The sequence below is a fragment of the Diadema antillarum genome, unplaced genomic scaffold (genome assembly GCF_040938485.1).
Source record: "Diadema antillarum isolate AM-2024a unplaced genomic scaffold, OU_Dant_1.0 seq00000320_RagTag, whole genome shotgun sequence".
Classification (NCBI taxonomy): Eukaryota; Metazoa; Echinodermata; class Echinoidea; order Diadematoida; family Diadematidae; genus Diadema; species Diadema antillarum.
This window is the reverse complement of record NW_027271339.1, coordinates 1944247-1971176: the sequence shown is the minus strand read 5'-3', so window position 1 is coordinate 1971176 and position 26930 is coordinate 1944247. Positions and strand designations below refer to the sequence as shown.

Below are 26930 nucleotides of genomic sequence, written 5' to 3'. Positions count from 1 at the left end.
TAATGACTTAAAGGGATGGTATACAACCCCGTTAAGATAAAGATTCAGCTTTTGATTTTTTGCAAGATACGTAGAAACCACAACGCATGAAATATTGAAGAGCATGCCGTTCTATAAAGAGGAATTCAAAGTTTATTTGTTGAAAATTGGTTCTGAAATGGCCGAGATATCCAAATCAAAGTAAAACAAAGCGATCCTGATAAAAGATGGGTCCCACCTTTAGGATTGCTTTGTTTTGGATATACTCAGCCCATTCAAAATACAAGAGTGATGCTGTTTGAGAATCTGAGTGTCCTTTCATATTTTTTTTTTCTTTCGAGGTTTCTCATTATCTCACAAAAAAGTTGTAATCCTGAAGCCCCATCTCAAACAAAACTATACCATCCCTTTAACTTAATATAAAGCAAAATATCACGGTCAATCGTTACTCAGAAGCCTTCAAAAAGTCAAGAAAATGTCATTCGGAACCGCACCGAAGAATCCCGCAAGTGATCACCTATATCGCAAGTAAAAACGCGCCTGTATTATATAGAAACAATAGAGAGAGGAATCTAACAGAGGAAGTTATCTTGCTTTGAAGGCGAAAGTGAAACAAAAGAACTGCACAATAAAATCTAAATATTGTTATGAAGGCAAGAACTGGTTACGGGATTTCCTTAATCCGTATTTCTAACTGAATCTGTAACCAAGTGATCTTTAACGAGGAAGTAAATAAAATTGCAAGTCATAGTTCTCAAGCTATTTTTATGAGAGAAAGCCATCGAAAACAAGAGTGATGCTGTTTGAGAATCTGCATAATGACGTCACGGGCTCGAAGAAAATTGAGAGGTTTGGTAAGTCCGTCTTTTGTATTTTCTTTTTTGACTTGTCCAACAAGATTACAGTATTATCACGTAATGATATGAAAAAGAGAAGAGAAGGAGGAAAGGGAGAAGAAGAAAAGAACTGAAGAGGAGCTAGAAGGAGAAGGTGGTGGTGGTAGTGGTGAAGGAATAGAGGAGGTGAAAGAGGAAGAGGAGGAGAAAGAGGTGTATAGGAGAAGGTGAGGAGCGAGATTGCGTGTATGGAGGAAGAGGAGGAGAAGCAAGAGAAGGAGGGATGGGGAGGAAGAAGAGGTGGAGCTGATGGTGGAGGAGGAGGAGGTATAGTGAAGGAGGAAGAGGGGGAGGAGGTGATGTAGAAGGAGGAGGGGAGATGGAAGAGGAAGACTGGAAGAGGAGGAAGTGGGGTAGGAGGTCTGCAAGAATCGTCAGTCTGCAAAAATCTTCTTAACTAATTGAAAGAGGCAGGCTGTGTTACGACTGTAGGCTATAACCAAAAGAAGGAGAATGAGAAAAAGAAGAGGAGGTGTTTGTGGAGGAGGAGGAGGATCGCTAGGAGGAGGAGGAGGGGGATGAAGTGAAGGAGGAAGAGGAGGAGAAGAAGAGAGAGTCCGCAATGCCTCTGAGATCACCTTGTTTCACAATAATATACTAGTATACACAATGTATGCAATTGACGGTCACATACAGAGCCGTTTGCCCGCTGGAAGTGTAGTGTAGGCCTATACAGGTAAGACACAAATACGTGAAAGATTATTCTAGCTGACATAATTGTGGATTACCAATTTTTTCCATAGCGCTATGCACAACTTACAAACTGGAGGAATACACGTGATACACATAATTGTGTATTATAACATTAGACATTGGGAATTCAAATGATACATTCACCCTTCAGAAATATTGTTTCAAGGGACGTGTACGTGGACATTTCTAAGCATAATGTGACCAGGAAAAAAAAATACTATTAATAAAAATTGTCGTTTTTCTCTTCGTCAGTAAGGCTCCGCTTGACTGTATGGTCGAGCGCCATCTAACGTTGGTGAGTTGTTAACCCTGATGTAAAGATGGCAGCTTCTATGCAAGCACGAGTGTCCCATATCTGTAAGGGAATCTTCGTACCTCTGCTCACTGGCCGTCTGTCTTCGCCGCATCAATTTCGTGAGTTAGAGTGTAACTTTAAGCATTTGTAATTTTAGAGACGTTCCAGATTTATTGTGTTACCCAATTTTACCAGTTGCTAGCAAATTTGAAACCCTTAGACCTGGCTTTGTGCCTTCTTGTTTTGTTGGGCTTCTGCTAGTCGACCAGCCGGCGCGGCAGCCCCGGGTTTTTACCTTACCCCGGGCATCGGGGCGCTCCTTGTACACAGTCTTACTGTGGGAGCGCCCCGAGTCAAAAGAGTGCTATTAATTATATCTTCGCGCAACTATAACTAGAGTAACTGCGGCAGTAAGCGGCCGTGTAGACAGAAAGATCCGTCTGTCCGGAGGACTCTTTTATATTTTGCCGTTTACGCTGTCCTCCGTAGACAGACGGAAGGTACCAGTACCCATTTGCCATTGCTGTGTGGATATTCTTAACCACTGTGTCTATGGAAAATTGGGTGAGGTACCTCACCTTCTTGATTGCGTCTAATTCACGGCCCTAGGTCAGCAAATTTAAGCTTGTATAGTTAAATCAACTATTCAAGAATAGACTACACTCACCAGATTAATGAAAAATTTCTGCATTATAACCGAGTTACTGTGAGTATTTCGATTGCTCAATGTGAGAAATTAACCCCAAATATTGCTGCATAATGTGTCATGTCATGTCAAACTTGTTTGAATGTAAAAAAGCTGTCTGAAATTTGGTTTATCGTGACGTTTGATCTGTGCGCGTTGCTCCACACAGGAGCTGGGATCATTGACTTCGGTCTGTATACGGAGGGGATCTGTGAAGCCAGACGCAGTCTCCGCTGAACATTCCCCGACGGACAGATACAGACCGATCTTTCGGTCAAGCGGCCGTGCAAACGTTCGCGGCAGGTACAACATACACGTAATATGCCGCTAAACACAGCATTGCACTGTTACATGCATACTACACATATAATAACACTAGCAATCAACAAAAACCAACCAATAAAATGGGCACGATCTCTGACGAAAGTGAAATTTTCTCACCTAAATGACAACATATCGCATCCAAAATAAAATTTTCGATACTTCTTAACATAACAATTAAGAAATAATGGTCCAAGAAACTTGATTTTTTGTCGTTTTCCCGATGCTCATGGATTTTGAAAACATATCCTCACATAAAATAGAACTTTTGCAAGCCGATGTGGGCCGCCATTTTTGTTCGGAAAGTGGATGTTACCATCGAAAAAATTGAGAAAAACACGAGAAAGACATCAACAACACTGCCAGAATTGCGATCTTGTTTGCGGCCAATGCATGTGCACCCGCTATTTTCACGTGCTTTCGCAATGGGAATTGGCGCTTACGCAATGTTCGTGAGACATGTGAAGGCGTTAAGCTAAAGATCGCGGAGCACGCGCGTATTGCATAGGGATTGTACATCGTGCCGCAAGCAGAAATACTAAGTCGCATATCGCCCTTATCGGCGAAAATTGTGCCGGGTTTTGCCCTGGTAAATCATGAAAACTGCGTTGGTCAATGGTAAATTTCTTTTATGAAAACAATTGCGTTAATGAATAATCATGTCTAGTTAATATGAAATGGTTGAAAATAATTTGCCTGATTTGTTTACAAGTTGGAAAAACCCTTAACAATGCTTAAACTGCCGCAAACGGGATATTGTACTCTATGAAGTTTGGCCATATCGTGTTCTTCTGTCACTGGTGACATCTTCTAGCGCTAACACGTACCCGAATATTAGACCGCTTGCACGCTTCCGTGATTTTGAATGAAAGCTATTGTTCGGTGCGTGCAAAGCTCTCCTCACACAAGAGGCAAGCGGTGACAGATTTCCACCACACATTTCCCTATTGATACACTATCTCCTGACGGGACGATGAATGCTCAGACACTTTAACTTGTAAATTGAATAATAATTCTCATAGGAAACTCTGATCGTGGAATTTGTCACCAGCCCGTGTTAATTGTAGCCAAAATCCCATAGGTGGTGACAAATTCCACGATCAGTATATAGGAAACTCTCGGCAAACTCTCTATATACTGATCGTGGAATTTGTCACCACCTATGGGATTTTAGCTGCTGTTAACACAGGCTGGTGACAAATTCCACGAACAGTATAGAGAGTTTACCAAGTCTCCTTACACTAAATCGTGAATTGTGACATAATTCATGTTGGATAAGATAATATTCTGAAAGTGGCAGAGTGGTCTTGAAGAGAAGGGAAAAGTGGGGTTGATGGAAAATAAACAGGGTAATTACGACTTATTTAGTTCGGTAGTGGTATGACAAATTCCACGAGCAGCGAGTTTATCGAGAGTCGCGGAATCTGTCACCGCCTATAGGAACGCCATGCAGTAAACACGGGCTGGTGACAAATTCCATGATTATTATACTACAGTGCACTCCCGTTATAACGAAATGCTCGGGGACCGGCAGTTTTCTTTCGTTATAACGAAATTTCGTTATAACCGAACAAATACAATATATAACGAAAACAAGGAAACCACGTTTACATATCATATCATGTTTGCTGAATACTCATCATACACTGGAAAGCTATGTGAAATGTGATGGGATAACTGTATTACAATAATAAACGCAAGGTCCCCTCAGAAACTGTGCGTGACACAAGGAGCGGACACACAGTGGTGTGAAGCGTTCACACATGCAGAGACGCTATAAATGCTTGTTCCGCTATGTATTTTCGAAAGCAATTCACATTTCGTTATAACGGAGCACATTTCTTTTGTTTTTCTTTGTCTGTGGCGCTCGGAAAAGACTTCGTTATAAGGGAAATTTCGCTATAACCGTGTTCGTTATAAGCAAACTTTGTACCATAGACTTTGATGGTGATAATTTTGGGACCAGAAGATTTACTTCGTTATAACGAAATTTCGTTATAACCGTGTTCGTTGTAACGGGAGTGCACTGTAATCGTGGAATTTGTCACCGCCTATGGGATTTGGGTGCCAGTTAACACGAGCTGGTGACAAATTCCACGATCAGTATAGAGAGTTTCCTACTGTGATTCGTATATGTTGGATAGGATAACATTCTGAAAGTGGCAAAGTGGTCTTGAAGAGAAGGGAAAAGTGGGGTTGATGGAATAAACAGGTTAATTACGATAGGTTTAGTAGGAAAGTGGTGGTGACAAGTTCCACGATCAGTATATAGAGAGTTTCGTTCTCTGATTCGTTTATGTTGGATCAAGAGACATTTTGAAAGTGGCAGAGTGGTCTTGAAGAGAAGGGAAAAGTAGGGTTGATGGAATAAACAGGTTAATTACGATTTATTTAGTTCAGGAGTTGCCGAATATGGTGACAAACTCAACGACACTGGAGAGTTTGGTCGAGAGTTAAGGGCCTATCGCGGAATCTGTCACCGGCTATAGAAACGCCCCGCAATATGAACACGGGCTGGTGACAAATTCCACGATTAGTTATACTAATCGTGGAATTTGTCACCGCCTATAGATGCGATTTGGGTACCAGTTAAGACGGGCTGGTGACAAATTCCACGATCAGTATATAGAGAGTTTCCTACTGTGATTCGTATATATGTTGGATAGGATAACATTCTGAAAGTGGCAGAGTGGTCATGAAGAGAAGGGAAAAATGGGGTTGATGGAATAAACAGGTGAATTACGCTTTATTTAGTAAGAAAGTGATGGTGACAAATTCCACGATTAGTATATAGAGAGTTTCCTACTCTGATTCATCTATGTTGGATAGGAGACATTTTGAAAGTGGCAGAGTGGTCTTGGACCCCGTTTACAGTGCGGGGCTGGGCTCAGCCGCGGCCGAGCCCCGCCTCAATTTCGCGGCCGAGCCTCGCAAATTTGTCCGTTTACACTGCTGGGCTCGGCCGAGCTTTTGATTCAAACCTTTCAATATTCTGTCGTAGTGGCGCTCTGCTTGTAAACAAATGCAGTTTGGTATTGTCTGGTTTTAAGACCCTTTGCCGAATGAATTCCGTGGCGACAAAGTCGCCGTTCGGGCAAAGGCCTTTGCCGAAGGAAAGAATCCTTTGCAGGAAAAAAACCACCTTAAACTATACTAGTTTTCGACGTGGAGGGGGTTAATATCCTGAATAACGAAAGATACAGGCAGAGGGTTTGGAAGCCAGACTAAAATTGGCCGCGTAATTGGCCGCGCATTTGGCCCAGTTTGCGTTTACACCAAGAAAAGGCCGGGCTCGGCCGCGGCCGAGACCACCTCCAGAGCGAGGCCAAATGCGAGGCCAGTTTTGGCCTCGCATTTGGCCTTTTGCGGGTTTACACTGAAGCGGGGCTGGGCACGGCCGCGGCCGAGCCTCGCACTGTAAACGGGGTCTTAAAGAGTAGGGAAAAGTGGGGTTGATGGAATAAACAGGTTAATTATGATTTATTTAGTTCAGGAGTGGCCGAATATGATGACAAATTTAATGACAGAGAGTTTGGGCGAGAGCTTAGGGCCTATCGCGGAATCTGTCACCGGCTATAGGAACGCCACGCATTATGAACACGGGCTGGTGACAAATTTGTCATTGTCAAATTTGTCACTGCCTATGGGATTTGGGTGCCAGTTAACACGGGCTGGTGACAAATTCCACATTCAGTATAGAGTTTCCTACTGTGATTCGTATGTTGGATAGGATAACATTCTGAAAGTGGCAGAGTGGTCTTGAAGAGAAGGGAAAAGTGGGGTTGATGGAATAAACAGGTGAATTACGATTTATATAGTTCAGAAGTGGCTGCGTATGGTGACAAATTCAACGATCAGAGTTTATAGAGAGTTTGGTCGAAGGGCCTATCGTGGAATCTGTCACCGCATATAGGAACTCCACGCAGTGAACACGGGCTGGTGACAAATTCCACGATTAGTTATACTAATCGTGGAATTTGTCACCGCCTATGGGATTTGGACGCCAGTTAATACGAGCTGGTGACAAATTCCACGATCAGTATATAGAGAGTTTTCTACTGTGATTCGTTTATGTTGGATAGGAGACATTCTGAAAGTGGCAGAGTGGTCTTGAAGATCAGGAGGGGAAAGTGGGGTTGATAGGAATAAACATGTTAATTACGATAGGTTCAGTAGGAAAGTGGTGGTGACAAAATCCCTATTTTAAGATGCATCCTATCCACCATGGATAAATCACGACACAATCCACGACTTATTTAGTTTTAGAAGGTCAAGGAATTTCTCTATAATACTGATACAATTTGTAGTGGAATTTGTCACCGTGTAAAGGATATTTTGATGCAAGGAGCATGGGCTGGTGATCTATAAATCGTGTTGTATATTAATTGTGATTTGCCTATATGTGCACATGGGATAGCAGTATTCTAAAAGTGGCTGAGTGATCTTGAAGAGAAGGGAAAAGTGGGGTTTGATGGAATAACTGGTTAATTACGATTTATTCACTACGAAAAGTGGTGGTGACAGACATCACGTAGCAGTTGACTTGAAATGAGATCGCGCAACAGTCGACGACTTGAATACACGCATAATCGCGTACTTGAGATCGCGCAACGAACGAGCGATTTGAAAGGTTGCCAATCGTGGATCGCACGCGATGCGACCCCACCGTACCGATCAATTGCAATTGTTTGAGTCACTTTCTCGCAGCGCAATACGCGAGCTGTCAAAGGCGAAGTTGTCCATACGTGGAAATTTGTCACTGGTGACAAATTTCACGATAATGCCATAAGTTTCGTAATTTACCAGCAAAAGGCTTACTTTTATATCAGTTCAGTTCGGGCAACCTCAGAATTCGGAAGTTTTCCGATATCGGCAGTCCTGGCCAAAGCCTGCCGTAGAGTGCGCTCAATACTTCCGAATTCGGAAGTGTCCAATGCGGTAGCGGCCGTCGGCAATGCAGCTGCATGCACGCTTTCATATTGCTACACAGCACTCGTGCGAGGCAGGGAGACTGACTGCGCAAAGCAAGGAAAAATCTCAGAAATTCATATCAAAATCAACATGTTTTTTTCGAATTTTACATACCTTGATGTGTGGATTGTGGAATATCTGTCAAACTTGTAGGGTGAGTTCCTTTGAAAGCAGTTTAGAATTGTGATTATGGGTGAGAGTGGTTAGTTAGGTAAGAAGAAGCGTGCCGTTGTTAGCCAATGCGTGCCGAAAGCCGAAAATCTACGAAAACTTCCGAATTTGGAAGTTTAACTTCCGATTTTGGAAAACTTCCGAATTCTGAGGTTGCCCGAACTGATATATGCCTTTATTATAATGTACTTATGTGTCTTACCTTGTCCAGACGATACGTTCACTTGTTAATTTCCACATTTATCCCATGTAGTCTTGTAAAGAAGTTTTTCTACGAGATCATCTCCATTATACATGTACCTCCCGTTCATTCTTTGGCTTTCGATGCAACCTTTCCGTGGCACTTTACGCATTGGCGATATGAATAACGCATGAGAGTCGTGATGATTTTAGCCTTTGAACCAGGCCCTTACGCTGCGCGCTGTGTAGTGGTGAGCAAAAGGGTTCAAGTGAAACGCGCCCACACCAGCACCGAGTGATCAGGCGCCACACGATGTCGTGCAGCAAGAGTGCTTGGTCAAAAAGGCTACAGTGCTACCGACTCACGCAAGCGCAGAGGTTTCAAATCCTGTCTTCGTGAGCAGTTGTTGATCTCGGAGATCCCTGTTTGACCGAATCATTTAAAATCATGGATTTAGACAGAAATGGGCTATTAACAGACTATTACGTTCCGCGTATTCTCCTATCAATAATTGGAATACATCGGTAAGTATTCAAATTGACGCATTTTTTAGTATATAAGGTTAGATTTAACCGTGATACTGCGCCTTACCAGGTCCAAAATCCTACAATGCTGGTCCCAGTTTATTACTGTAAAACATGATATATTTGCGGCACGAAATTTTCGCGAATTGAGAGCTGACGGCATTTTTTGTGGCATGAAATTTTCGCGAATTGCCACTAACGTTTAATGCATATAGTATAGACAAGAAATTTTGCATGCATTTTAATTTCGCGAATCTTGGCGCTCGCGAAATTCGCGAAATTAGAATGTACGCGAACATTCCTCGTTTTACAGTATACTGACTGTGGGAGCGCCCTGAGTCAACATGCAAGAGAGAGGTGTCTCTTCTCTGTATGATGAAAAAAGAAACACAAATTTAAGCCCCTCATAAAGACTTAAGTGTCCTATTCTACCAGTAAACGGCTTACTTTTAAGTAACCCTATCATAGTTATGGGTAAACTTGGCCTTGAACCTTGAATGAGTAGAACTACTCTCCCAAAAGCAAAGACGCTGTCCTGGAGAGGGCTGTGCTGTGCAGTGTGCTGTAGCATGTGCCTGTGGCATGTGCCTGTGGTAATGTGAGCTCAGGTGCGTCTATATACAGGTGCAGGTGCTCAGTGCTGGTGTGTCTCTCATTACAGCATCTTGAGGGTAGGGGGCGGCGCCATCTGTCTAATACAGGTAGGGCTGCACTCCTAAAGGTCATCAAAGTACCTGATGTTACTACTTTGGCAGGGAGAGTGTTCCAAATTCTTATGGCTCAGGGGTAAAAAAGACTGTAAAGGTGGCAGTTGACTCTGGAGTATGGTTGGAGGTATGACAGGTTGTGGTTCCTTGTGTTATTTTGTGCTATGCTGACTTCTTCTGGCTTGGCTATGTTGACAAAAAACCATAGTGGATCTTGTACAACATCTCGCACTGATGGAGGATGCGACGATGCTGTAGTGTATCCCAGCCGAGAGAAGAGAGCATAGAAGTGACACTGGATTCCCTTGAGTACCGGTAATCGTGAAACACAAACCTGGCTGCTTGGCTGCCTAGCGGGTAAACTCAGCCCCCAGCGTGCTCATTACAAGTAGACCTAGGGGCCTGAATTCACGAAGGTGGTACAAATGAAACCATGATTTTAAACTATGGACAAAAACCATGGAGCGCCAAGTGTCGTATGAGATATTTCGTTACGAAATCAGTCATTTCGTCGATGAAATGATTATTTTGTAACGAAATGACAACATTTTGTAACTAAATGAACATTTCGTCCACGAAATGATAATTTCGTTAACGAAACGGTCATTTTGTTTATGAACCATCATTTCATTTATACCACCTTCGTGAATTCGGGCCAGGGGGTCTACTTGTAATGTGCGCGCTGGGGACCAAGTTTAGTGTAGTGGCGAGTGTGAAAGGGTTTGAGTGAAACACGCCTAGCAGAGAGCGATCGGGTACCACACAAATATGTCACGCAGCAGGAGTGCCTGGTCACAAGGCTACACTGCTACTGGCTAGCACATGTGCACAGGTTTCAAATCCGTCGTACGGAGCAGTTGCCGTTCTCACAGATTCCTCTTGACCGGATCATTTAAAGTCATCAGTTTGGACAGAAATAGACTAATGGAGGAACCAAATGTTCAACGTATTCTGTTGTCAACATTTATGTATGTAGTCAGATTGAAGCAATTTTTAGTATTTAAGTTGGAGAACTTAACTTGAAGAAGTGTGTAAACATGGATATTTGCAAGAGCACTTCTACCACCAAGTATCATCATAACTCTTAGCGACCAAGTGCTTGAGAACACCAAAGTTGTTATTACTTGGAGTGTTCATCCAGTCAAATTTGAAATGGGACGCCCAGGTAAACAGCATGGTCTGCAAGGGCAACAGTCAACTCTTCATCCTGTGCAAACTTAAGTTCCATGGCCTCCCTCAAGCTGACCATCTTGCAATCTATTTAACCGCCGTTTGACCAATCCTAGAATATGCTGTGCCTATTTGGGCCATGGCTATCACCAAGCAACAGGTCGACTTTATCGAGCTCATATGAAGCGAGACTGGAGGATCATCATTTGTTGACTATTCGGGCTATTCAGATGCTATGGACACTTTGCCTCCCCACCCTCAGTGATAGACAGCGAGATCTCTGTGTGTCTTTCACAAGGACCCTTCTGGATACGGCCTCCAAGGTGCACCATCTGCTTCCGGCACCCTGTAAACACTTACACCATACTGTATAAGCTGTTACTTTTGCGAGGGTTTAGTTTTCACAAATTTCACGAATCACTGTTGGACCAGGAATTTGACAACACGCGAAAATGTTGCCATGTGCCAGGGTGATAGTGCACTTACGATAGCCTTTACAGTATCAATACGCGAAAACATCTCGTGAAAATGTCAGTGACCTCATTTGCGAAAATATTTGTTATGCCAAAATAACAGCTTATAAATACAGTCTTACAAGTACGGTACAAGAAGCCTGCAGAAATTCACCACTCTCCTTTACAGAACAGAAAGACATTTAAGAGTAAATTAAGACCAGTTCTTTCCCCATTTAATTTGTCTTTTGAATTAATAGTTGTGCTTTGTGTGTGTGTATGTGTGTTTCAAGGTGTCTCTTTTAAAACATATGATATTGCAAAATGAGGATTTAAAAAAAATGTGTATATACAAGAGTGTTTGTATGTGTTAGTTTAATGGGAGTAAGGAGAAAGAGAGAGAGAGAGAGAGAGAGAGAGAGAGAGATGCATTGTCAAGAGAGGAGATAGTGCACTTGTTAGCAAGTACAGTGTATTTTATGTTATGCATTTTTCATATACAATATAGTATATCATATTATTCAAAGACCTGATTTACATTTGTAGAAACTGAGTTGATTGAATGTATTTTGATATGAAAGTTGTTAATGTTTATTTGATGAGAGAGGATGTCAATCAAACTGATTATATTTGAAAAAAAAAACACCTTTATGTTGATTTGAGAAACATTTACAAGTATATCTCACACTTGTTTTTTATAGATATTTCATTATTACTAAAAAATACTATTTTAAATTATGATTATTAATAACATCTTGACATAACATCATTATGCTGCCAATAATAAAAAGTATAAATGGTAAAATGATAATGATAATAGTTTTGTAATATTTTGGTAATTTGATTAAGATGAGATTTTGATTATACTTTGATGTACCAGTATTCTGCTGTTGTTAGATATAATGAATGAAAGAAAGTAATGTATACCCAGGAGAAATTTTCATGTACATGTATGTATGCAACAGAACTCATCAGCAAACATGTGCAAGTGACCACAATACACAACTTATGTAGAGAATATGTTTTTGTGTTCATTTCTGATTCTATATTTATTTTTGTTTATCTTTTTTTTTTCATCTGCCAGAATCTTTCAGTCTTAAGCAAACTTTTCTGATCTTAGTTTGATTGCAATATTTGTTTCTATGGTCTATGTCATGTGAAATATGAAGTTTTGCATTTTTTGCATTTTTATTTTTATGTTTGAACAATTCTATTGTTATAAACCCTGCTTTGTGAAATAATGATATATCCTGTTGTCTTTCTAATCATTAGTGTGTTCCAGGTCATATAAACTCTTCTTATTGATCAATTCTGAGCCTAGGATTCTCCTCAACTATTCCTTAGCTTCCTTGTGCAGTCTTTCCCCATTGCCCTCTTTCTCTCCTAGATGTATTTAAGAATTAAAACAGCCAAATGTGAATACAGTAACCTATAAATATAAGAATCGAAATCATGTTCATCATGCAATACAGTAGGTGTAGGAAGCTGATTCAGCTGCTTGCAGAAGTCAGCCATCCTGTTATAATTGTATGTATGTTTGTAAAATGCTAAGGGTCTGATTAAGAGACTATGTATGTAGACTGGCTTTAAGCAATAAAGTCATGTATAACCAATTGATAACACACAAATGATGCAATGAATGTTGTGGTTTTCATGTGGGAGTCATTTTTTTTTTTTTGTCTTAACTTTAAAACTTTCACAAAATGCCCAAGTACAAGAATTGTACATTCTGTTAGCCACATAGAGTTTCAGTTAAATCAAATGGACTTGGTACAAAATGTACAATGTATTGTGTGCATTTCTACATGATTACTGGACTGCCTAAATGTGATTGTTCTTTGCTTTCTGAAAAGTTGCATTAAAAAATGTGCATACTTTTGCAGTACTTAGTGGTCAATGAAAGCATGACGTAGTTTTAAAAGGTTATGGGTTTTTTTTATAATGATTCAAATGTATACACTATATTACATGTGTAGATGTTATTTGTCTCTAGGGAGCTCTGTGTGACAGGAAGAGATAGTGTATGAAGTTGTAAAATACAATTTCGCACCATACTCAAGTTTATTTTAAGTAAAATTAAAGGAACCTAATAATAGATTATTCATTAAAATGTGACCTAGATTAAACAGTTATGGATTTTAAAATTTAGTTATGGATTTTAAAATTTTTTATATAATCCAAAAACTATCAGAAATATTACAATGTACGTGTAGCTGCAGCCTCATAATCAAATAGTTGTAGTATTGTAATAACCTTAATGACTCCTAGGGGGAAAGCTATTGCAATTTGCTGAGTCATCAACCAAGATTTGTTCTCGTATTTGTTTGCAAACCAGTGGATGAGTTGTGAGGTGATGACATCATCGCCTCTTCCAGTTTGTGCATACTTTCAAGTTGCATTTTAATTTTCTTATCGTCTGATTTAGAAGAAATATTTGTCATTGTGTCCGTCTAGTTTTTCTTTCTTTATCAAAGTCTTTATCAACCAACAAACAAACATGATTGTTTATTTAGCATGTCGTACATTAGTAGTGAGGGTAAATAGTGGTTGATATTGAATCTGCTCTGCCATAATCCCTCCAGTGTCCTAAAAAGATATGAATGCAATTCTTGTCCTATAGTTCACAGTCCAGTATGAATTTTATCCTTTTGTGCGTAACTTTAGTGATCCATGTACATGTACGTAAAATATTGCGTCAATTTTTGTCCAAGACATTTTATTTTCATTTTTCGTGACTTTTCTGTTGTGGTTGTATAACTATTACAATTTACAACATGAGTAATTAATATGAGAGTAATTTCTTGCAAATATGCAATCTAGAAACGAGCATACAATGATCATTTAGGATTTACCCTCTGGCTCTTCAACTGATGGACATGCTCTCTTGCATTATCCTTTTACAATGCAGATGTACGGCATCATGCTCGTTGGTTGAAGCCATTTCTGTTTGCCCTTGGGGGTCAGCTGAAATTTCTCAGGATAAAGTATGGAGAAGAACCTAAGAAGCCCCGTTCACATCAAGATAACTGGTGAGAGATATTTAGAATTTGACCTGATCTAAGAGCCAGTTCAAGGTTTTATTGAAATAAATACATTTGCAGTTCAAATCTTGAATTCTAACTCCAGATGTACATTTTAAAACTTGAACTTGAAATATGATGATTTACTTTGTTTTGTTTTTGTACTTCTGGAAAATGTAGTGTCACAGCAGTCTGCATAATATACATGTATTTTTTTCAGATCTACAAGTTGTAGTGTAGCATAATGTCTCTGTGTGTGTGCATGTACACGTGTATGTGGCATGGGGGGAGACATACAGTGGTAATGTATTGTAGAGCTCTCAGCTTTTCTGGATTCCTCTATTCCTTAGATTTGTTGAGAGGTTTCACTGATTTAGCCCTAACCATTACCAGCATAGCACATGGCAGTGGGTAGCTTCAGGGACTTACCTTGTACTTGATATTTGAGAGAGACAAAAAAAACCAAAAAAAAAAACCCGAAACAGTCATTTGTTGTTTGTTTATATCTAGAATTTGGCTTGATTCATTCTTGCTGGTCTCTGGCTTATAACAGTGTGGATGTACTTTGTATTTTTGTTTTGATCGGTGATAATTGGTGGGCTAGGGAACATTTTGTCCTTTTTAGATATGTCCTTGGGAATCTTCATCACTTTCAGGGGCGGCGATACGGTATAATTAACTCGCCAAAAGCTATGACCTTGAAGCCTCATTTGCATAAAGTAGACAGCTTGTGTACCCAAAACCGCTGGGGAAGTGTTGCAGGGCAATCGCAATATCTCGCCTCAGAAGCCATCAAATGATTAAATCTATATACAGCAAATTGAAGAAAAACACAAGTCTCTAACTCGCTATGTTAGTTATTGTAGGTTTTATTGAGGATAGACCTGTGAAATAATGTCGAAATATAGCTTCCAAAACAGAAAATTTGGTCTCAAAACAAGTGCTATTTTTTCACATTTTCCTTCATTGCCCAAAAATGAAACTTCGGTATATGACTTATGGTAGTATATCCATACTGTGTTCCAAATATCTTTTCTGTATCATTTGGCGCACAGATATGTCCAGAAAAAATCGAGATCACTGTCACTTGTGACCCACGTAAAATCCATAGAGTAAGCAGTACACAGTCCGATGTATCGGTTTTCATGCTGCGTGAAACAGTTGAAGCACATTGCAGGGTTCCTCTCTTGCCCACTCACCACCCTGTGGACCGAAAACCGAACCCTGTCGCACTGCGCCGAACCTGATGCCGCTGATTGGCTAAGCGTGCACTGACCAGTAGAGAACGCATGTGCAGGAGGATGATCTAGTTGTGCATGTCCAGTATTTTCTCTTAAATTGGGTTGTCTTTTTGCTCTTATTTTCACCTAACTATTAATTGCGCCAACACGAAACTTCGCAGGTAGTGAGTCTGGTGTATACAGACTAGCAATTTGTTAATCAAATGCATATTTATGCAGGCGCAGACTTATGTCCAGAAAAAAATTGTAACCCTTTCCCACGGTCGACTTAAACAGAAAAACACACATATCTCAAAAGATACATCAGCATTTTCACCCCAAATCATATGAAGGATGATATATCCATATTAGATATATGTGTGAAGTTTTAAGGGATTTGGTGCTAAAATAAGGGAGAAACGAGGAGGTGAACTTTCGAGATTTTTTTGTCCTTCCCTCCGCACAGCGCTTCGATGACCGTTACGAATTCAAAAGCTTTGGCCTCTTATCAGTGAGTTAATTACACCGTATCGCCGGGGCTGCTTTGTCTCTGTCTTAGGAGTCCCAATGGCAGTGGTTTAATTCTAGTCAATTGACTGTAAGGTCGATTGGATGTCTTTGCAATGCTCCAAATCATAAAAAGAAATTCTGCAGTAAGATGTACAGACATCGAGTCAGTTTGATTAATCTCTGTCTTTAAGTTGTGATCCATCTACATGTATTTTTGTTTCGTTTTGTGATTTTGAATGTATTTGTTGTCTTCTAGGGATTATACCAGTGAGATATATGCTTTCGGACAACGTTTTGGTGAGCAGTTCAATGATGCTACAATCAGAACAGCATTCACCCATCACAGCTATGTAGAGAAGGAGGAGGCACACAGAAAGGAGATGGGCTTACTAGAAAAGGACTCCCAGCTGCAACTTGAAGACAATAGTGCTCTTTCCCAGACAGGTAATTAGAGCGGAATGCTCTTGACAATGTAACCATTGCCCCACACTGTGCTCGTAAGGCTATGAGGGAAAAATTACGTCATTGCAAGAGCTCAAAGAGTTCCAAACCACTTTGAAGTTAAATTTGATAAATGACATCAAGCCATCTCTGTGACAGAACAAAATTAATCTTTTACTGGCTGGATTGGGCGACTGATATACAAAATGGAGTTTTGCTTATACAGCAATTGCTTGTTTGTACAAGCAATTCTGCAGTTTTTCCTAATTCGGGTAACGTTCATTGAGGGAAGGATAAATGTGGGAAACTAGGAAATGTTGATCCTAAAACTAAAAGGAAGTATAAATCATTGCAAAGGGGGGGGGGGGGGGGGGGGTTACACCGGCAATGTGACGACCTATGTGGAATTGTTTTGTTGTTACACTGTATTATTAATTTCAAGATACAAGGAGAATTGATAGGGTGTTGTCACTTTATTTCCCTTTCTGGCTTTTTGCCAAAACAGGGTATTTGTTTTCATCCAGTTATATCAAGAGCTACCTGAGGCATTCATTGCCAAAAGTCCCAGAGGAAGGACACAGGTAAGAAACCTAATTCATTGTGCTGTGTGCAATAATAGAATCAAATGCTGATCAATCAGTGCCATCATATAAAAACAACAACAACAACAACATTTTACCAATTGGAATTTGAAGCTATGTAAACTTTGTAAAAGACAGGAATGGCTTTGTTATATACAGTTTGTGTGCCGTCTTGGTCATATCTAGATAATGTGTTGAAGATGGCTTTGTGTAGTAGTTTATTGTCTCAGTAATAAGTTCATGTTGTGGCAGTTGAATCCGAGGTACAACCCAGGATTAGAAACATCTGTGAGACATGACAATTTTCTATGCAGTGTTGTGTCACTCTTTGTTCAATTTTGTAGACATTCAGATTGTTTCAACTAAATTATTGGTAGACTCATAGAAAGATTTCCATAGAATGAATTTATATATATATATGTGTCAAAAAGTTTCTTTCTCAGAATGAATTATGAAAAATTTCATAAAATGCCAGCATGAAAATGCGACACTGCTGTTCCATACCACGTATCATGCCTTTTCATATTCAGGATAGTGATGATGTACAAGAAAATAGAATGTTGCCGAATAGACATTGTATTTTCAGTTTGAATGTAAAGAAAATCATGAAACAGGATTGAGTGAAACACACTATCATGAAATATGGAAAGCTTCAATGTTGAAAAATATTGAAAATTGGAAATGAGCAACTGGATGTTTTTAGTGCAAGATGGTAGTATGACTATTTGTGATCATAGTGAAATAGTCCTAGCTTTGTAATGGTTGAATTGGTGTGATTGTCTGGAATGGTTAATGATAATATTGGTGTTATGTGTTCAAAATGTTGTGTGCATATTAACTTTTTACTTGTAGTTACATGAAGAGGAACTCACAGGAATATCTTCATACAAGTTATTATGAAACAAGTATCTTCCGTCTGTATGTACTCTTGTAGGAATCAAAATGTAACGGCATGACTCATAATCTATAAACTCCTAAATGCTAAAGTTGAAAAATGAAGTCAGACGAAGATAACATTGAAATTGGAGAAAAGATATAAAGTCATGGCGTTTTTAGTTTTAATACATGTCTGAGCAGACCAGCAGTGCTGCCAAGTCTCCTTCATCCTGCAGGAGGCTCTATGAAACTTTTGAACAGTATTTCATCTAGTCCTGACAAAAGAATATACAAAACCTCCCTGATTTGGAAACTCTCATTGCCCATTGAAATGCATGTAACACACAAATGTATTTCTGAGACCTTTCTGGATTCTTTCTCTTTTGAAGTGTGAATGTTGACAGCTCTGGAACAGTGATTTATTACATACATGTACCGGGTTGTCGATCACAATCAGCTTTGTACAAAAGTCTGAGACGATGACTTCATTGCATGTTAACACTTCTATTGGCTTGTATGTTGAAAAAATGTGAATGATAATTTTGAGTTATCATTTGTGATGGGCAGTGATCCTTGTAACCCCTTCCCACTTTAGTATCCATTATTACTAGATCATTGTATAACAACTCCAGACTACACAAGTTTGTATTTTGATCCCTCACAAATATAATTCAAGTCTTCTGTGTACAGGGAAATTTTACGAGGATTTATTGGCAAGTGAATGGGAAATGTATTCAGCTGCACAATGTAGGTGTGACAGAGGGAAAGTGATGTTTTGTAGTTTCACAATATACTTTTGGTTCAGTGTCACAAAACGTAACCCTTTGTATGTATTTATTTTAATTCAATTTAGGGTTAAGCCAGTTCACAGTTAACCATTTGAGCATGTGTAAAAGTCATTGCAGACCCTTACCTGGTAGGTCTTCATGAAGATTATGTTATAAATATTCATGTATGACCTAGGTGCATGACAAAATGTACAAGTGAATCTACATTATTTTCAACAAATAGATAAGTGTGGCTGTTTTCAGCTGCTCTCTTATTAAGAGATTAGTCCATGTTTTGACAAGTCTGGTGTTAAGAGATCATTGCAGACTCCTGCTAACTGTAAACTGGCTTGTATACAGTTGATAGCCAACATTTATGATATTGTGTAGGTACATGAAAGGTAGAGCAAAATATATGTTATTTCCTTTCAAATATTTGTCTTGTGCTATTTTTCAAATGGGACTAATATGATAACAGAGGATTAGGACACTGTATCTAGCTTGTGTCTGTAGTAATGCAGCCATTGGAAGATAATGGTTTAGCCGCTATTTGACTTACATTATTGATGTGTTTGATTTTTTTTTTAATATCTCAATATGAAATTTAGGGAGGGTCTTGATTTCTACAAAATACATGTACATGGTTAGATATGTAAATTGCACAAAACATACAATCATTTTCACACACAAATCTCAAGAATTTTTACTTACACTGTAGCACCATCATTAAATCTTTTCAGTAATGATAAGTTTTTAAATTCTTTCACTTTACTTGTTACCAGAAAGAGTTTCAATAAAACAAATAGAACGGGTCTTTTTGATGGTTTAAATGCAGGCTGAAATTGACAAGTATGATCAGCTAGAATGACCTAGGGGTGATTGATAACCTCTGCTAGTTGTAATATTTGTTTGTGTTTGCAGCAATATATCACACTCTGATAGGAGAAACTGCCACAGTATCTACTATATCCCCTGAACATGAAATCCTACTTGTCATCTTGCTGTAAGGCAAAAACCAGATTCATGATTAGACCGGCGGGACCACTATTGTGTAAACATTCCATTCTCGGGATTCTTAAGTCTTTTGTTTTAGTTTTGTCGCACTTAGCATCACTCCATTGTCTCAGATGCCTGCTCAATCATCTTAACCCCCCAAAATGGGTGACAGCCGTGCACCCAGCAGCAGCGAAATGAGAGCGTGGGGATTCTCCCAGGTGACTATTAGTGCTCATCCACCTAATGCCAACCTATCTCGGACAGTTTGTCTTGCCAGACACTCTACACCAACAGAAATCAGTTCAACCCACACTTATTTGGTTATATCTGAGGCTCAATCCTGTGTCATCCTTCATCCCCCCCCCCCCCCCCCCACATCTCCCTTTGCTTGCAGCCGGCATGCATTACTGCCTCAGACTGGTATTGCATTTTGGTCACCCTGTCTGTGGTGTTTTTGTTTCACTGGCGAGGGAAGTTTTATTGTTTGCTTGATGCAGGGCCATCCATCAGTATCTCCTCAGCGGAAATGTGCTGTCACATGTCGCCGGCAACTTGGGGATGAGGGATCTCATATTATGTGCCGTAAGTGAAATTATTCTTTAATTCTCACATAACCTTTTAATTTGACTGATACTTTACTTCTCTTTTTGTGTCACACACACACACACACGTACGCACACACACACACACACACACACACACACACACTCATACAACAAAGAGAAAGAAATTGGTTTAAGGGTCAGACAAATTTGTCCTTGTGTTTGTTGATGTAAATATGCTTTCAGATTGTCTAGCATTGAGGTAGAAAGGTGGAGTTAACAGTAAGAGAATGAAATCAAACAAGAAATCAGGAGATTCAAGAAATCTGACTTAGAAAAGAAAGATGTAGAATTTCAGAGGTAAGCCTGTTCTCACAACAAATAGTATGGGTTGCAACCACATACCAGGAATGCATATTAGTGACGCTGATTATACCACTGCCTCACAAGTGTCCTGTTTGTACACAAAATTTAATAAAATTAAGATTGTTTACTATTTCACAACTACAAACTCATCAAAATTACAAAATTTAATCTTCCTGCAATCACTGATGCTTTGTGTCTAATCTATGATACAGATATGGAGTGCTTCTCTTGGCAACAATATCAACAATGCCCTGAATGAAAGCAGTCCATATCTGTTTTATATACCAAATAAAAGATTAAGTGAAATTTTACTTGGTCAGTCGTGATCAAGTGAGTCTAGTCACACATTATTTTAATGTTGACAAATTGTTGTCAGCGCTGCCATAGTCATTATTTGTATTGCGATCACATTGGACAAGGGTTACTTCTTCGCTATGTGAGCCATGCATTTATAATACATCGTATGTACTGCAATGAACCAAAAGATGGTGGTTTAGTACTCTGGGGCAGTTTAGTATTGTGGATCAGTTTATTCTTATGGGGAGTTTACATGCTATGGGCAGTATAGTACTATTTTTCAATAACGGACAATTATGGAATTGCCCCAGTTTCAACCAGTATAAAGAATAGAGGATTTTATCAAATGAGGTGTATATGAATTTTTTATTTCCATTCAGAGAAAGAGAGTTTGATTAACATATGTGTGCAGGTCAAAGGTGTTGCTGCTATGACATCATCATCTTATTTACTTTGCATGGGTGATTATGACCAATGTACTTTTTTTATTATTATTTCCATTTTGTGCAAATTTAATGGATGTGTGTGGTTCCATCTGTTCTTGCAGTAGAAAGTAGAAGTTGCCAATTTGATAAGGACAAAGGAATAATTTTTGTAGCAAAAATCATCCTAGAACTTCCAGGTTAAATTCAAAATTCAGCTTTAGGAAAAAATTGCTGTGAGAACTGCTTAAAATGTGTTAGCATAATGTTTTGTTGCATATATTGATCGTAAATCAAAATGATAAGTCTCACCTTTTTATAGTGTCTCCAATTATTAGTCAGTGAAGTTAATCAAACATTTAAGATAGTATGCACACACATGTAGGCATAGGGTTCCTACAGTTAGGGTGTATATGATAAAAGTGCAAGAAATGTCATAAGCTTGTATCTTATGACCATGACATTGGCTGTCTGCAAGTAAAAACAGACTTTTCCCAATATGCACTTTCAAAGCTGGTTCCTAATAAAATACGTGATATTCAGTAAATTTTTTATTATGTTTAAAAAAAGTTTCCTTGCCCTTTTAATCAAAATTGCATAGTGGTTTGCATGATAGAGCTTTATGCAATAAACCATAGTAAGCTAATTTTTTCTCCACTTTTCATCTTTATTCCTGAAGATTTTGTGGCTTTAGATACCTGAAAGAAAATTTTAAAGATTAAGAAATAGTTTAATTTTCCTAGTGTCATCTTAGATCTACATACAAATTCCACGTGTTTTCTCTAACCAGTGGTATTGGTATCAAGTACATTATATATACAAATGGGAAGAGGTAAAGATTTTGTCATCTATAACATTCATTGGTTTGTGGACGAAAGTATTTTTCAATTGTTTCACTGATTTAGCTACTAAAGTCACTTGGTTGTTGCAGCATTACAATAACTTGGTGCAAATGGTATGAGATTATTTTCTTGATTTGATTCTTGCACGGAAATTTCAGTAAGATTTGTGTGCAAGTGAAAGGGAGACTTGCACATGTGGTTATCTACAAATGTCACTGCAAGAGTGAACATATGAAACTCCAAAATACTTTCCTTATATCCACTTTTCATGAAACTTCTACCACTCTGTTTGATTTGACCTAATTCATTTTAATCAACTTTGGTAACCTTGGTAAAGGGTACCTCTAGGCAAGGACTTTGATATACCACAGATACACCACTCATCAACATATCACAACTATTTTTGTCAGAAATATACTGTACCTATTGACTCCACAAAAGGACAAGATATTGTATGTACAATCTTTTTGTGGGTTGAAGCTCAGTGCATCACTAGACGTAGTCAGTGTAATGTAGAACAGTATATTGATGGCCTCTGCGTGCACCCAGAGGCAACTACCACTCATGCATTGTGATGATATATCTAGTCTATACCTACTGTACATATGTTTGTGAGGCAGATGCTTTATTGTTATTGATACAGTTGATCCAATAATTTAAAGATTATGCTGTTTGTGCATCATAAAATGCACAAACAGAAGTAAGCTGCACATGTAATTTATATACTTGGCATGTGCTTCTAAAGCAAAAAATACAAAAATAAAAACAAACCCAAAAGAGAGAGCCTTGCAACCCCCTTAAACATAGAATGGAATTGCACTTTAAGAATCCAACTAATTGCACACTTTTTATAATGGCCCTTCTCTCTTTTGGTTGACAGGACTTTCCTGTACCAAGTGAGATCCTGGAGATGACATTCATGGCAATCATTGGTGCTCTTCTAGAGGATCAGGTAAGCAAACATGCGACAACTGATTTGTGGAACTATAAAATTTCTCACAGATGAAATGTATTATTTTCACTTGTCTGCACTCTGACGGTGCAGAAGACATTATGTTTCTGGATTGTTTATCCTCCATTCCTGTGTCCCAATCTAGTTAATTGCAATTGGAAGAGAAGATCTTTGATTTTGTACTTAGCCCAAGCATGCTGCATGAAGTATAGATGTGTCACTGATATTTAAAGCAAAATCCGTTAAAGGCATTATTAATCATTTGCAGATAGAACAAAAATCCTAGGTTTAGTGCTTCAAAATAGTTCTAAAATGTGAGTTACGGATAGAAACGACCAGTGTAAAAAAGTTAATCATATTATCAATTGTAAGTATTATGGAATATGCAGAATGTGAACAACAGTTATAATAGAATTGTTTCTAGATAAACCGTCTTCAGTTATGGTTTTGTGAGAAAAATAATAATATCTTCTTATATTTTAGGCTTTATTGTCAAACTTTTATATGGTGGGATGTTTTGTGATACAACTGAACTACACAAATGCATCAAATGTGATATCTCAAACAGTTTTTAAATCACTGCTCCCAATGATAAACATTACATTTACTGTCCGAGATCACTGAATTGTAGTTTAATTTCAGCTAGGAATGTCTCATGAAATGTGATTTAACAGAAAGATAGATATTCATTGGGAGATACCTCTGTAATGTAAAGAGGATTTTAAAAGAGAACCAAATATCATGATAAATGAATGTCATTTCTATGTGATTAAAATCCATATTTTAAGGAGAATATAGTGATCACGTGAAAAGGCATAAACATCTGCTGCCAAATTGCACTAGTTTTTTGTCGGTTTGTTTCTTTAAATCAAGTTCAATTCTCAACCCTCCATTTATGTATGAGTTTGGTTGTGCTTTTCCACTGCATATGATGTATCAGTGTGTTTTTGTTTGTTGTTTGTTTGTGTTTTTATGACATTGCAGGGACCAGACAGGGCAGGTTTGTTTGTTCGGGACTTCCTTCTTCCCCAGTTAATGGACAAGGATCTGTGTGAGATCTGGCGAGTGGACAACCCCATGGGTGTGGTCGCTGGTATCTTGGAGGCGGAGGGTAAAGACCTGCCGGAGTCCAGGTTGGCAGTGCATGCATCATACTTTGTACATTACTTTTTATCTATCACAGGGCAAGCCTTGAAGCTGAGTTTGACACATTTTAGGAATAACACATTGAAAAGTGACATCGACTAAGTAGTTTGCATTGGTTTATAGAAACAAATTTGTCAAAGGGGAAGGCTAGTAACTGATCAGTGGGAATCAGTGGAAATGCTGGAGATGATTGTTCCAATCCTTATGGGATTCATTCAAGAGTTCATTGTATATCTATTGTTGTGTGAAAATGATTTGCTTTAGAATGGTCTCATATTCAAGTAATGTGCAGATTAATGCTTTCAGGTTAGCGTCCCTGGTCAGTGACTTCATCTTTGCATTCAAATTTTCCCCAAACTTAGCTGTCATTATCATGAGGAAGATAGAGGAATGGTAAAAATGTGCACCATGACCCCCTTGGGCACCCCAGCCCATCTAGGCAATCCTTGAAACTAGAAGTAATACAGCTAAGATAATGCTATGGAGAAGTACATTGGAGGGTTTAGTTTCATTTCTGTTCACAGCAGACCCAGGACCCAGGACCATTTGTGGGTCAAATTTCACTTGGCCGTATTCTTCTTGAAATTACATCATGAAATGTTTACCAGATTCCACTGTAATTGCAAGGGAAATAGAAATACTATGTGTACAAATGGGCACCATGACCCCCTCTCTTAAGAGAGAGGCATCCATAAAATTTGTTGCTTTGTTATCTTCTAATTGTAAACAGTTGGCCGGATTGTGACCAAACTTATGACCAAGTAGGAATCATCTGTGAGGGGAGCTTGTATAAAAATGTGCGGGGGTGCCCCATGAGTAGGGGAGGTGGGGGGGGGGGGGGGGGGAGGCCCTAGGAGGGTCCCAAACACCCCAAATTAGGAAGATGTTGCCCAAGGGGCATGCAGCAATTCCAGAATCTCAAGATTTTTTTTTTTAAATACAATTGTAATTTGCCTCAGTCAAAGTGCCATGAATGCAAAGTCCAATGCTCAGGTGAGCACTAGACACGCTCTCTTGTTTTTTAGAGTATTGGTTAACATGTACAAATGAGATTTGACCCCTCTTTCTCAGTGGAAAAAGACATAGACATGATAAAAAAATGCCAATCTAATGTCATATAAAATTACTAAGTAAAGAAGATTTATGCCCATTGTAATGTCGCATGATGTTAAGTGATGATTTCTGAATTTGCTCTTCAACAGGTTAATGCGAGAAGCAGGGAAGTCCACCATCACTCCCCTGTACATTGTTGGTGTCTACAGCAACAAGAGGCTGTTAGGATGGGGTGAGTTTTCTTAATAGTCCTCTAAAAAGCTGATGGATGTGAGAATATAGTTGTAGGTTGTCTATGATATGCCTGAATAATATAATTCTTATTTTTTAAGGATGTATGAGTGATTATTTACTATAATAGATATGAAATATTGTTATTATGTAAACCATGTCATTACAATGCTGAATTGACATTGTGGTTCTTATCGCAGATTGCTAAAATTTGGCGGCCATAATAGCAATGTGTAACTGCACATTGTGTGAACATGAGATGGCGCTACATAATGGTGAGCAGATTGGGACCCAACTTGCATATTTCCACTTTTGAGTAATCTAAAAACTCAGAAAATGGATCAAGACCTATATGAAATACCTGATTCATATTGTGAATGTTGCCATATAGAGCTTCTGGGTAAATACATCAAATGTTGAGTTGATTAGTTTAAAACTATCTGAATGTTTTGCTCTCTTAATCTGTCAGCCCCAGGAGAGTCCATCTCAGCAGCTGAGGAGGAGGCAGCTTACGTCGCCCTCAGAAACCTACTGGACATCCCAGAAAAGAGACCACCTCTTCCTCTGGATGGAGTCAAGCACAGTCAGCTCCACCAGAGGATTGTAAGGGAGCTGGACTCAGGGCAGACAGAGCAGCAGAAAATTGCTGCGAGTTAGCCAAGGCTGTCAATGCAACAACCATTACAGACTTTCATGTGGGCACCTACATGTGCAGAATACTGCAGATAATGTCAAGAGCCTTTGCAAAATGGACAGACTTGGAATCAGGGAGGAATGTCATAGAGAGTATCCATCCAGTGTGCTGTAGAGATGCAGACTTTGATTGGTGGGAGTAGGGGAGTCATGTGGTGTGTGGCTGATGTCTGGATGTCTTGAGGAGATCCTCACACACCTGACCATGGCTCACTGATGATGATACATCCTCATGGACTGATGATGATGCATCCTCATGGACAACAGCTTTATTCACAAACATAAAAGGCATCCTGCACAACAACACATTACATTTGGTCTTGCCAGAAATCCTTTCTGCCAAAAAACAGCTTCCAAAGGCTTATCTGAGTTGGTTGACAGCCCAAGATGTTTCTTAGATTAAGATTGCTATGGCAATTGCAAATTGAATTACAACAGGACCCAGTTCTCTGCATCATAATTTTCAGAGCATCTTAGTCTTGGAAAAAATTGTACCATCAAGTTGACATTTATGACTGAATAATTGGACAGAGAGGATTTAAGAGAGAGGCTCCAACGAAGCACAAAGAGGGAATGGTATGAATTTAAGCCTGTATTCCTTGGCATCCCCCTGTCTTAACAATCTGTAATTAATGCAGAAATACCCAATACAGTTAGCCAGTGTCGATCCCTTAGAAAGGAAAAATGCTGTAAATAAGCATAACAAATTGTTTTGCACCCGAACATAAGGACTGTATTTCTCAGTGTCTGTACAGTGTCTGTCTATGCGGTAACATAATTCAATAAAGACTTTAATTGCAAAATGAGTTAACCCCATTCTTTTTAAATTGAGATATTTACAATTAAAGCTGCTAAAAATTAAAGAAAGTAATAAGAAAACCTACCTCGGGTACTTCAGGTTAACATCATTTTTAGCAGTTTTTCACAACT

General features: G+C 39.0%; 1 protein-coding gene across 1 annotated transcript; it reads left to right on the top strand.

The window, feature by feature from the left end:
- Positions 1-1883: 1883 nt before the first annotated feature.
- Positions 1884-26142, top strand: LOC139730515 (large ribosomal subunit protein mL44-like). Its single transcript, XM_071641360.1, has 9 exons — positions 1884-1982; positions 13954-14074; positions 16052-16239; positions 16742-16817; positions 19954-20038; positions 22806-22877; positions 23862-24010; positions 25226-25308; positions 25777-26142. Exons 1-9 carry the CDS (start codon positions 1889-1891, stop codon positions 25962-25964), a joined length of 1056 nt encoding a protein of 351 aa, XP_071497461.1. The 5' UTR covers positions 1884-1888; the 3' UTR covers positions 25965-26142.
- Positions 26143-26930: the final 788 nt, after the last annotated feature.

Coding starts and splice junctions, on each gene's coding strand:
- LOC139730515 (XM_071641360.1), top strand. CDS start 1,889: ATGGCAGCTTCTATGCAAGCACGAGTGTCCCATATCTGTAAGGGAATC. Junction 1,983..13,953: donor GTCTTCGCCGCATCAATTTC/GTGAGTTAGAGT, acceptor TTTACAATGCAG/ATGTACGGCATCATGCTCGT. Junction 20,039..22,805: donor GGGATCTCATATTATGTGCC/GTAAGTGAAATT, acceptor TTTGGTTGACAG/GACTTTCCTGTACCAAGTGA.